Raw genomic sequence first — 13,441 nt, forward strand, 5'->3', positions numbered from 1 at the left:
TTGTATCTAGAGATACTGAACTTTCTTTTTTTTTTCTTTCTTATAATCAGTTTTTTTTTCTTTTCATATCTATTCATTGTTAATAATCATCTTATGTAAATAAATTTGTAAATATTGTAAAGGGTGTTGATTTGTTTTGATGGTTACTGTCGCCGGTACGGCCTTTCCTGTCACAATGGTGTCAGAAGTGGGATTGGTCGACCAGACACAGTAGCTATTCGAATATTATTAACACCCATTTAACTGCAGCAATAATTTGTAAAGATTCCTCTTGTTTTGTTTTATTGCTACACATATAATAGTTTTATTCATTTTTCAGAGTGACGGCTTACCTCAGACAAGACAAGACAGATCCGTAACTTCAGCTAACCAGCTTTAGTGGTCACAGACTAATAGACAGTTGTATACGACACTTGGATTCTGGGGTGAGTTCGTTCCTTTTATTTTTCTTTTGGGTTTATTTTGTGTCACTCTATGATTAAGCCACCATATATCTGTGCTGAGAGTGACCGCCCTTGACAAGGAGAGTTATCCTACTCACTCTTACTTGTGCGTCGCCCTACTTCTCCCAGTGATCCTATTAGGTATTAGTGTGCTGTATACATACCAAATACAGTATTTTTTTTTAATTTGTGTGTGTTAGCAAGCTTGTTTACTTGCATATACTTTTACCTACTTTTAAGTTTTAGTGCTACACAGTTGTGTTATACCTATACTTGATCTTGGGATAAAACACTTTGATTTATTTTTGTTTATTTGTTACACTAAAGTGTTAACACCAGTTACAGTTGATTGATATTTGATAAGGCTAAGGTATTGTTACAGCCTACTGTCACTGTACTTTGTTGATTGTTGCCTATGCAACCTCGATTGACACATAGTACTGTTGCGCAACTTAGTGTATTATTTTAGTGAGGACGTTTGGTGTAGTATATACGTAGAGTATAGTATTTTGTTTTGGCTCCAGTGGTAACTGTAGAGCTTTAGTGTAAACTAGTGTAGTCTAGTATTCCCTCACGATTGTTTATTTAGTGTCTCAGGTTGTTATAGTAGCTGTTGTACTGTAGTGTTATATAGTGTTAACGTAGTGTAAACATGACTAGTGTAGTAGAGTTGACGAAGGTAGGAAAGGAGTTAGGTTATGAAGGAGATGAGTTACGTAACTTTGTTAAGGAAGAGCAGGCTAGGGAACGTGAGGAAAGACATAATAGATTAGAGTTGGAGGCTAGGTTGCAGAAAGAAAAGATAGAATATGAAAAACAAAGTAGTTTAGAAGCAGAGAGATTAAGAGTAGAAGCAGAAAAGAATAGATTAGAAGCAGATAGGGAAAGATTAGAGTTCGAAGTTAGGTTGCAGAAGGAAAAGATAGAATATGAACGACGTAGTAGCTTAGAGGCTGAGAAGGAAAGGTTAGAGTTAGAACGTAAGTTAGAGCTAGATAAGTTAGAATACGGACGTAAGTTAGAACAGGATAAGTTAGAAATGGAAAAGGAGAAGTTAATGTTAGCTAGGAAGTTAGAAACAGAGAAGGAGGAAGCAGAAAGTAGGAGATTAGAAACAGAGCATAAGTTTAAGACAGACTTAGAAAAGATGAGTAAGAAAAAGGTAAAGGTTAAGATGTCTCCTTTTGATGAGAAAATTGATTCCATGGATGCGTACTTGAATGTGTACGAAACGTACGCTGTTGCGCAGGATTGGGATAAAGAGATATGGTCACTTAACTTACCGTTCCTTCTAAAGGGTACGGCAAGAGAGGTTTTTGATAGGCTTCCGTTGGAAGATAGGAAGGATTATGATAAACTGAAAGCCGCTTTGCTACGTCAGTTCGAACTCACTGACGATGGCTATAAGAAAAAGTTTAGAACTGAGAGGCCTCGTGATAATGAGACCTTTGTGATGTTTCTAGCCAGAATAAGTAGATATTTAGATGGTTGGCTTAGATTGAGTAAGGTAGATAAAACGTACGAAGGATTGTTAGATTTTATTCTTAGGGACCAATTTTTAGATGTATGTAATAGAGAACTATACCAGAATTTGAGTAGTAAGAGGTTAGTTAAAGCTAAGGATGTAGCAGAAGATGCAGATTTGTTTGCAAAGACTCGAGGAGGTCCCAAGTATGTCGTGAATCGAACCAATAAGGACCGGAGCTATAAACCATATGAAATACCTCAGAGACACTATCCTAGTAGTCGTAATGTAGGCACTAGTAATAGAGGTAGTAGCAATGTTGCTAATAGAGGTAGAGGTTATCAACCCTTTGGTGTACTGAAGTGTTATAAGTGTGGTCGAATAGGGCATAGTTCATATTACTGTAGGAGTGGAAAGTACGGCGGTAACAGTGCTAATGCAGCAGCAGAGTTAGAAGTAGAGCAGGAACAGGAAAGTAGTAAAGGGGAGAATAGAAATAGTAAGGAAAGTAGAAATAGAGGTAGAGGCCGTGACCGATCTAGGAGTAGAGGTAGAGGAAGAAATAGAGACAGAGATAGGAGTAAGTCAAGTAGGTCAGAGAGTGGAAATAGCATTATAGAACTAAGTGATGTTGAGGAGTTAGGTATGCTTAGTGTAAGTACATGTCCTACAAAACCCGGTACTTGTAATGGTAGGGATGTAATCGCTATGCGAGATACAGGTTGTACATGTGTGATAGTGAAACGGGACTTAGTAGAAGCAAGTCAGTTTTTAGAGAAAACCCGTAGATGTAAGTACATAGATGGGAGTGAACATAGGCTAGATGTAGCTAGAATAGATATTGATTGTCCGTATTTCAAGGGTACAGTAGAGGCGTTGGTTGTAGATAATCCTACCAATGATGTTATAATTGGTAATGTAGAGGGAGCTGTAGAACCTCAGTTTAGTAGCTTAGCGTCAGCAGTAGAAACTAGGGCGCAAGCCAAAGTTAAGAAGCAAGTAAAGCTTAAAGTTCCGTCTCAGATTTTAGATGTATCTAGAGAGGAATTCTTAGATAAGCAACAGAAAGATAGCACGTTAGATTTGTGTAGAAAGAAGGCTGAGGAAGGTACGATTAAGCAGTGTAGAGGTAAAGGTTCAGTTAGGTTTGAGATAAGGAATAGATTGTTATATAGAGAGTATACCGCCCAGAATTTAGACAAAAGTAGACAGTTGATTGTTCCTAAATGTCTTAGAGAAACTGTGATGAAAGTTGCACATGATTCGTTACTGTCAGGCCATTTGGGTATAAGGAAAACTAGTGATAGGGTATTAGGCGAATTATACTGGCCAGGAGTAATGGCAGAGGTTAGGAGGTACTGTCAGTCATGTAGTATTTGTCAACGTACTATAGCTAAGGGTAGAGTAAGTAAAGTTCCGTTAGGAAAAATGCCGTTGATAGATACTCCGTTTAAGAGAGTTGCTGTCGATATCGTTGGTCCGATCGAACCTATGACTGATAGGAAAAACAGGTACATTTTGACTATGGTAGATTATGCTACTAGATATCCGGAAGCCATAGCACTACCTAGTATTGAAACTGAGAGAGTAGCAGAGGCATTAGTAGATATGTATAGTAGATTAGGAGTGCCAGAGGAAATGCTTACCGATTGTGGATCGCAGTTTACGTCAGAACTTATGGCAGAAGTAAGTAGGTTATTGTCATTAAGGCAGTTAACTACAACACCGTATCACCCTATGTGTAACGGTTTAGTAGAGAAGTTTAACGGTAGTTTGAAGCAAATGTTGAAGCGTATGTGTAGTGAGAGACCTAGAGATTGGGATAGGTATTTGAATGCTATGTTGTTTGCTTACCGTGAAGTTCCGCAAGAAAGTTTGGGATTTTCTCCCTTTGAGTTACTTTACGGCAGAACAATCCGTGGACCGATAACTGTGCTAAGAGAGTTATGGGCTGGTAAGACGGAGAATGATGAGGTTAAAACCACTTACCAGTATGTTATGGATTTGCAAGAAAAGTTGGAGGATACGTGTAAGATAGCTCAGCAACAGTTAGCAAAAAGTAGTGCTAGATACAAGAAGTATTACAATAGGAAGGCTAGAGATAGGAGGTTTAAGGCAGGTAGTAAGGTACTTGTATTGTTACCTACGAAACATAATAAGTTGTTGTTACATTGGAAGGGTCCTTACGTAGTAGTAGAGGTAGTAAATAGACTAGATTACAGGATAGATGTAGACGGAAAGTTGAAAACGTTTCATGCAAACATGCTGAAACAGTACTGTGAAAGGAAGGATGATAGTAAGTCTATACCAGATAAGGGTATTTTAAGTAAGGTTGGAGCAGCTATTGTAGAGGAGGATCAGAGAGATTATGACCGATTAGATCCGAATGAAAGTAGTGACGAGTTTTCGAGTAGAGTAGAAAAGGATATAGTTTTGTGTCCTATAAAGCAGGGTACAGAAACGTACAAAGATGATGAGATAAATCCAGAGTTAACAGTAGAATGTAAACAGGAAGTAGTAGATTTGTTAGACAATTTCTCAAAGGTATTGACAGATATTTATTTTGTATGCATACTTCTATTGATACTTTTTAAGTTTATCTCAAATGTCGGCGCCATTGCAGTTCCGCTCACAGATTTGACGAAAAAGGGTCAGCCAAATCTTGTAGAGTGGGGTGAAAGTCAAGAAAAGGCTTTCCAGACTTTGAAGGCTAGCTTAATGGGTCCGCCTATTTTGAAGTTGCCAGATTTAGATCAGACTTTTATATTGAGAGTAGATGCTTCAGATTTAGGTTTAGGCTCAGTATTGCTTCAGGAAAGTGATGGAGAGAAATTACCTGTAGCGTATGCTAGTAGAAAATTGCTACCTAGGGAGCAAAAGTACTCAGTGATAGAGAAGGAGTGTTTAGCGATAGTATGGGCAGTAGCTAAGTTTCACCGGTATTTGTTCGGTAAAGACTTTGTATTAGAGACAGATCATCAGCCGCTCACTTATTTGAATAAAGCGAAACTTAGCAATTCCAGGCTGATGAGATGGGCATTGGCATTGCAGCCATATAGGATCAGTATTAGAGCAATTCCTGGTAGAGAAAATGTAGGCGCAGATTATTTGAGTAGAGTGTAGACAGGTGGCTATATTATATGATGTACAGATAGTGACAGTGTGTGTTTTCTTTTGTGTTTGCTATTTTCAGTATGTCATTTTGCTTTCAATTAAGAAAATTATGAATTTTCTTTTTAAGGGGGGACGTGTGTCACAAATTGACATACGGGCCTTATTTTATCTGTATTGTAAATGCAGGTATTGCATCATCTTTTTGTAAATTTTTGAGTTATTGAGGTAAATGTCAGATTTCACGCATGAAATACCTCTCATGTTTTTCTGTATTTCATAACTTAAATTTCCATGTAAATTTCATTAAATTCTGTTCAGTAATAAGAAAGTTGATATTTTATAAACTTCAGTAATTTATGTTTTTATCCCCAAAACCACTATAATGGGCCTCAAATTGTCAATTTAAATTCGCGCCAAAGTAGTTAGATTCCCCGGCTATATCGTGAATCCCGTGAAAATGACAATAGTCGGAGTCCACGGCTTAGCCGTGAATCCCATGAAATTTAGTATTTGGCGGGACATTATCCTTTAAATAGACTGGACTAGATATGCCTTGCGCACACCACCTTACGACTTTATAGACGAATCTATGTCTGAATTATTTTCTTGCTAGAAATTTATGCTCGATCGAGGTAAGAAATTTATTTGTTAAGATTTTTGTATGATTTTTGCATTACGATTTTTATTTGGTAAATTTTTGTTCATTCTACAGAATTCTGTAACATTTACTTTTCGGCATATAATTTTAGCTAGTTTCGGTATGTCAGGATGATTTATTAAATTTTTCAGACTTTTGTAAATTATTTCGAAAGAGGAATCTAAAATGTTTCATTTATATAAGATGTTAGATTTGTACTGAAATTTGTAACATGATATTTATAAAGTACTTTGTTTCAAAAACTTATGTCAAACATTTTTGTTAATTATGGAACGCCATTACTGCATTGTATGGTTATGTATAAATCTATATGGCAAGTCTAGTGCCATGTTTGTAATATCTTATTGTAATCTGTAATTGTGTGCCAGTCTATAGCACATCTAATTAATGTCCGTTGTAGTGTATGGCATTAGATATTATATGGGTGCCAACTCTCATATAACGTTTGATTTACATTGAATTTTGTTAATTTGTAGTTGTAAATAATAGCTGCAGTTTATCATGTCCGTATCTGTAATGTTTCATCATATACTTTTCATATCTTTTTCATACTTCAACTTTAGTCTTTTAAGTAAGTAATCTTTGTAGTAATGGAAGTAATAAGTGACGTATTGTAATCATGCGACGTTTGAACTTAGTAGCACATATGTTTTGTATAAGTAGCACGTATTATTTATGGGAGCCTACGGAGGTATGGTGTACCCAAAGGAGCAGTTTTATGCCCTGACTTATTTGTTTTGCTATGGTGCTTACCATATGTTATATATTTTAGCTTCTTCCGCCAGACGATTTTACCTGGTGATGTCATAACCCGGAAGTACAATGCCCGAGGTTCACTTGTCTTCACTCGCCTGGATGTGATATTCCCAGCGCAGAGCTTTCGTCCCATGGTTGTGCCGTAAACCGCAAAGACGATGATTTTTGTTATCCTCTGAAGTCAGCTCAGGGATGCAATCACCTACCACCATAGGGAGCCAATACGGAATCAACGTATTCACGGTTTAAAGGGACTGGATTTTGAGATATGTTTTGTTTGTGCTACTTAAAGTTCACAATTACATTAAAGACCTGTGTCACGTCAGATTAGAATGGACTATAAGAACTTTTGTATCTAGAGATACTGAACTTTCTTTTTTTTTTCTTTCTTATAATCAGTTTTTTTTTCTTTTCATATCTATTCATTGTTAATAATCATCTTATGTAAATAAATTTGTAAATATTGTAAAGGGTGTTGATTTGTTTTGATGGTTACTGTCGCCGGTACGGCCTTTCCTGTCACAGATACAGTACTATCTGGACACCTTGGAACCAAAAAGACAAAAGAAAAGATTTCCCAGAGGCATTATTGGTTTGACATGAAGGATGATATACGTCTTTATATCATGAGATGTGACATCTGTGCAACTGATAAGCAACTTCAGAAACCTCCTAAGGCAGCTATGGGACACCTAGGAAGTGGAGCACCATGGGACACCTTAGCTATTGACTAGCTTCGACCATTCCCGAAAACACCTAGGCATAATAAGTACATTATGGTGATGACTGATTTACTTACCAAGTACGTAGAGATTGTGGCTGTACCAAACCAACATGCAGATGATTGTGCACGCCGAATTATGAATGATTTCATCTCAAGATGGGAAACGCCTTTGTCTATTCACACAGATCAAGTTCGAAAGCAAACTATTTCAAGAGCTTTGTAAACTTTTAGAGGTGCGGAAAACTAGAACAAGTCCAAGAAATCCAAAATGTAATGGACAGACCGAAAGATTCAATAGGACACTTTTGAAGATGATTAAGGCATATATAGCTGACGAACAAGATGAATGGGATTGATATCTCGGTTGTCTCGCAGGCGCAAACAGATGTACACCATGCGAATCTACCAAACTGACACCTAACCTACTAAGTTTAGGCCGAGAAATTAAGCTTCCAGCAGATCTATTATTTGGGTATGCTGTAACCTCTACAGATGTGCCATCATATTGTGAGTATGTGGAAGAAATCCGAGCCAAAATGATGCATGCTCACAAGATTGCAAGGCAATATCTCCAGTCAAATGCCAGGCGGAGTGAAATCCTCTATAATACAAAAACTTCATACCACAACTACAATGATGGGGATGTCATATGGTACATTCATGAGTCAAGAAAAGTAGGAGTTACGCCAAAGCTGGATAAGAAATTTGATGGACCTTTCGTAGTTAAAGAAAAAATGTCAAATGTGAATTTTGTGATACAGATGAACAGAGAAGGCCAAGAGAAACTGGTGCATCATGACAAGTTGAAACCGTATTTTGGTACAAATATCCCTAGATGGATTCAGAAGATCAGCAAGAACATCAAGAAGCAGCAGTTTAGTCAGTAAAGTAACAATGATGTCCTGCGCAGTGCTGTAAATGTTGATATAGGCGTAGCTGTAGTTTATCGTAGTCTAAAGTAGAGTCATGTATCAGCAAAACACGTAAATATCATTGTATATCAATTTTAAGATGATCTTCTGTCAACGAATCTCCATATCCATGTATTACTACTGGTCACATTCATAGAAGTAAAGTGGGTCAAAATGGATCTCGTTTCAGGCCAATATGAGTGAGAAGGTTCCTACACGTGGCAGGCTATACATGTGTTTACACTGTGAGAAGGCAGGAAAGGTGTACATAGAAGTGAAGTACAGAGTCACTGGTCATGTTTTTCGCTATTCTATTGCACCCTTTGTCTGTTCAGGTCAACCACAGAGGAGGCACTAAGGAAACATGTTAAGACTTACCGAAGACACGTTCTGATGCGCAAGGATATGGGTACAAGGGTCAATGATAATCGGTACCCAGTGTTTAATACAGCAACACGTGATTTGGTAGAAGGGGGTGATTACACAAGGGAGACCTTGAGAGAATGCTTAGCTGGTACCTCTGCAGTCGAAGACCCATTGATGCTGGATCATGAGGATTACTCGTATGAGAAGACTCCAGAAGAAGATGGTTTGATGACGCTACGTGTTACTCCAGAGGTCCTTGCTGATTTTGTTTCTAGACCAAGACTGACCGAAACATCCGTAGTACCTCAGCAAACAGTTCCTTTTCCTAGCTGCAGCTCATCAACAGTAAGCAAACCAGTCATGACTCAACCATTTATTCAGCAGCCACATCTTCCATTTACTGCCACCATACCAAATAGCGAAGTAGAATCAAATACCACCACTAACACTATCTTAGCCAATGTCAATGAAGCCATAACCAGTAAGCAGTTCTCGCCTTTTCATTTCCTAGAGGCATTCTGCTCAACGCCTACTAAAACAACAACGACAATAAATATGTCCACACTGCAAACACCGATCTTACAGCCACAAGCAGACGAAGAAATTTTAGACCAGTTACTACCAAACCAGGAGATGAGTTTTGGAAATTTAGATTTGCCTGTCAGCATTCCTACTGTCACGGGTATGAAACGTTGCCTGCGGCACAAAATGTGCCGCACTGAAATGAAGGCATCGCGCATCCGACGGCGCAGGCATTGCGCAGGATGTTTAGAAAAATAACGAGCAAGGTGAGTAAAATTGAATGTTTTTGGTTATTGTCTTTTTACAGTAAAACCTTTTTAGAAATCGGGGAATGCAGCGGGATGTAGTTGTGTCTTGCCAACAAATCCATGCCCAGTTTGTGAAGAAATATGTAATATTGTTATTTTGCGCGTGTTTTTCATCGGATACAATAACGTGAAAATTACAAAAGCAGTGAATATTCCGAGTCATTTCACCTCCTGCTGAAAAAGGAATGATAAATTTCTGTAGTATATCATATAAAGACATGATATCTGATCGATTGAGATAAAATACATGCCTAGGAAAAGGCATATCCGCTCGTTCTGCCGACTTTTCAGTCCAGTGCCGCAGGCATCTCGATGGTGCCGCAGACATCGTGAGAGGCGCAGTCATCTTGAATACTATTGTAGTCGGTAGTACGTGTAATTTCGACCTTCTAACATGCATTGAAGTACAAAAATATCAATAACAATGTTGTTCCTCCAGTTATTGTAGTAGTAAGACAAATCTTCTCAGTCCGAACTTTGTAATATAAATAGCAATTTCAAGAAGTTTGCATTATTTTTCTCGCTGTTTAGGGGAATGGGGCCAGGGAAAATCACGTCATTTTGTATCGATTTGGGATTCATTTTCTCCCGTAAAATAGCAATATTCAAATACTAAACATCCCATTTGTAACAATTATTGATGCTTATAGTTCAAAGCAAGGTATGAAAACCAGCATCGGAGCACAAAAACTGTCATAAGTTTTGTCATTTTTCAACCAATTTTAATGTTTTTGTTTCAGCATCGAGTTTTTTTTCTTTACAGTTTGGGCGTACTTTTTTATTAGCGGCGAGCTGAATTTCACCCCCCCCCCCCCCCTCCCCCTCCAAAAATAAAAAAAAATAAACAAATGGTGAGATTCGCAGTTTTGGCGTTCCGAAAAAAAGGAACGCAATAAGACAAATAAAAAAAACACACACACACACACAAAAACACACACACACACACACACACATAAAAATATGAAATTTCTCTTGCTCATCTCGCGCCATGTTTTTCCTTAACAGTATATCAGCACAAATTTCACTGTTAAGTCAAGATATTTAGATACGAACGAAGAATATTTAAAACGATACTGTTCCCAAGTTTTGTGCAGAAAAGAACCATTGAAAAAATTGTCCAAAATGGGGCTTAACCTGTTCTAATTATTTCTGAAATTCTACAAAAATATTAACGTATTTTACTCACTCTTTGTCGTTCAACTATAATTTACGTTTGTGCACTGACTGTACACATAAAGTTTTCGTCTGATCATAAAGAGAAATGATTTTCTTTTTCCTTTTAATATACACTGAATGCATGTACATCCATCTGAAAATATAATATAAACAAGATATTTAACTACCGATAACTTCATTGCTTCTTTTCTACACAAAACTTGGGAACGGTATCGTTTTAAGGGAAGTTTCATGTTTGTACGGTTTTGTGTGTCTCTTTTTGCGTTCCTTTTCTTCGGAAAGCCAAAACAGTGATTTTTCGCCATTTTTTTTTCGGGGGTTGGGGGAGGGGGACGAAATTCAAAAATTTATCAAAATAGATCTAGTACGCCCGAACTGTAAAGAAAAAAAAACTTGATGCTGAAACAAAAACATCAAAATTGGTTAAAAATGACAAAAGTTATGACAGTTTTTGTGCTCCAATGCTGGTTTTCATACCTTGCTTTGAACTAAGCATCAATAATTGTTAAAAATAAGAATGTTTGGTAATTGAATATTGTTTTTTTTAAAGAGAAAATAATCCAAATTCGATACAAAATGACGTGATTTTCTCAACTGGGAGGCACCTGGTCCCATCCCCCAAAGGAGCAAGAAAAAATATTGTGAAATTCTTAAAATAGCTATTAATATTACAAAGTTCGGATTGAGAAGATTTGTCTTACACAATAACTGGAGGAACAACATTGTTATTGATATTTTTGTACTTCAATACATGTTAGAAGGTCGAAATTACACGTACTACCGACTACAATAGTATTCAAGATGACTGCGCCTCTCACGATGTCTGCGGCACCATCGAGATGCCTGCGGCACTGGACTGAATAGTCGGCAGAACGTGGGGATATACCTTTTCCATGACATGTATTTTATCTCAATCGATCAGATGTCATGTCTTTATATAATATACTACAGAAATACATCATTCCTTTTTCAGCAGGATATGAAATGACTCGGAATATTCACTGCTTTTGTAATTTTCATGTTACTGTATCCGATGAAAAACACGCGCAAAATAACAATATTACATATTTCTTCGCAAACTGGGCATGGATTTGTTGGCAAGACACAACTACATCCCGCTGTATTCCCCGATTTCTAAAACGTTTTTACTGTAAAAAGACAATAACCAAAAACATTCAATTTTACTCACCTTGCTCGTTATTTCTGTAAACATCCTGCGCAATGCCTGCGCCGTCGGAAGCGCGATGCCTTCATTTCAGTGTGGCACATTTAGTGCCGCAGGCAACGTTTCATACCCGTGACTGTGAAAAAAACAAAGACAAATATCAAACAGGGAACGCCACGTACCAAAATCGCACCCTCCCCAAAACGAAACCCACAGCACGCAGACGTGCACACCACAAACACATGCACAGACACAAAGCAAACACACGAGGACAAAACGAACAAACAAAAGAACACACACACATATACGCACGCACACACAAAGCCCACACAAAAGGACAATACGAACAAACAAAGGAACACAGTGGGGCACCGCCTTGGAACGGTCAGTGGCAAAAACACAACTGGGGAGCTTAAACCGGTTTATGGTGCGCACCCAATCTCACTCTTACCCCTACCATGTTCCAAAGACACGGGACAGTATAAATAAAAGTAATCCCCTCCAGGTGAATCTCTAACATACGTAATGGAAACAAAAAGGCATGGCAAGTAAAACACAAAAATGCTCGTGTATAAAAATATAAAAAGCAAACCTTTAGAACCAAAAACGCATGTACTCAATGCCTTTTCAGAGGACAGAGCAACAAGAGAAACACCCTTAAGGGCCCGACGAAACAGGACAGAAGACAGATATCAAAACAGTTCAGTCCTGGTAGGATTTAAAAACTGCTTATCATAGAGTCCTCCCCCTCTTCCGTCAGACACAATCAAAGAGGGAAGCGTAGTGTCCAACTGTAAACGGGTTGAACACTAAACATGCGGTATGTCTCAAAACAGTTGGGTCGTAACCTCTTTTAATAAAAAGTCACCTGAAGCCAAAACACAGACAATGGTAGACGAAGAATCACAGACGGAAGAACCGCAACAGAAAAGGAGAAGAACGCAAGATCAGGAAAGTGAGAGCAGAAAATGGGAAGAAATTTTAGATAAGATTGCATCATCAGTTGAATCCAACAGAAGAGCTATCCAGGGTGTAAGAAAATCAGTAGATCAGGTGACAGATGTTTTGGGCGTACTGCAGAAGACAATGGAAAGTATCCGGGATGAGTTTAGGAACAGTAGGTGGGAACAGGAGAGAAGAGGTGAAGGTACAGGCAGTTATACAGATATACCAAGTAAAACAGAAGACGACAAAAGACACAACAGGAACGATAACAGACAACATAACAGAGATGACATACCACGCAACAAGGAGGACAGACGACACAACCCAGGAGACGACATATCATATAACAGAGGAGATGACAGACAAAAGAACCGAGGAGATGACAGATCATACAAAAAGGGAGACGACAGACTGCACAACAGAAATGATAGACCACACAACAGGGAAAACAACAGACAACTCAACAGTAACGACAAAAAATCAAACAATGAGCAGTCATACAAACACAACAACAATTATAGACGAACAAGCAGAGATGACAGGGAGGATAAGGAAAACAGACCCGCATTAAAGTCTGAAGTGAACAAGAAATGAACATTTTACAAGCATTTGCAGTCAATCCGATTTACATTCATGGACATTTATAGACAACATTGATCATTTATACGTAACAGTCTAACGAAAAATGGATGGACCATGACAGGCAAATATGGAGCTGGCGATCTTCAAGTTCGAAGCAACGTATCAAAAGCTTTGATCGCATATTGACGCTTAAATCGCGATAAATCCTGGTTGTCGATGAGGAAATTCCATAACAGAGATACATTCATGGAACTTTTATAAACAGTCAGTTAAACGGAATTACAAACTGTGCTTTTGTGAATATTA

The 13,441-nt window shown here is 38.0% G+C and overlaps 1 protein-coding gene across 1 annotated transcript; it reads left to right on the plus strand.

Annotated features, from left to right (window-relative positions):
• Positions 1 to 1,213: 1,213 nt before the first annotated feature.
• Positions 1,214 to 6,977, plus strand: LOC128559482 (uncharacterized). The gene is made up of 2 exons (XM_053551238.1): positions 1,214 to 5,654; positions 6,453 to 6,977. Exon 1 carries the CDS (start codon positions 1,483 to 1,485, stop codon positions 5,029 to 5,031), a length of 3,549 nt encoding a protein of 1,182 aa, XP_053407213.1. The 5' UTR covers positions 1,214 to 1,482; the 3' UTR covers positions 5,032 to 5,654; positions 6,453 to 6,977.
• The last annotated feature ends 6,464 nt before the right edge of the window (positions 6,978 to 13,441 follow it).

This window comes from Mercenaria mercenaria, chromosome 9 (genome assembly GCF_021730395.1).
Source record: "Mercenaria mercenaria strain notata chromosome 9, MADL_Memer_1, whole genome shotgun sequence".
NCBI lineage: Eukaryota > Metazoa > Mollusca > Bivalvia > Venerida > Veneridae > Mercenaria > Mercenaria mercenaria.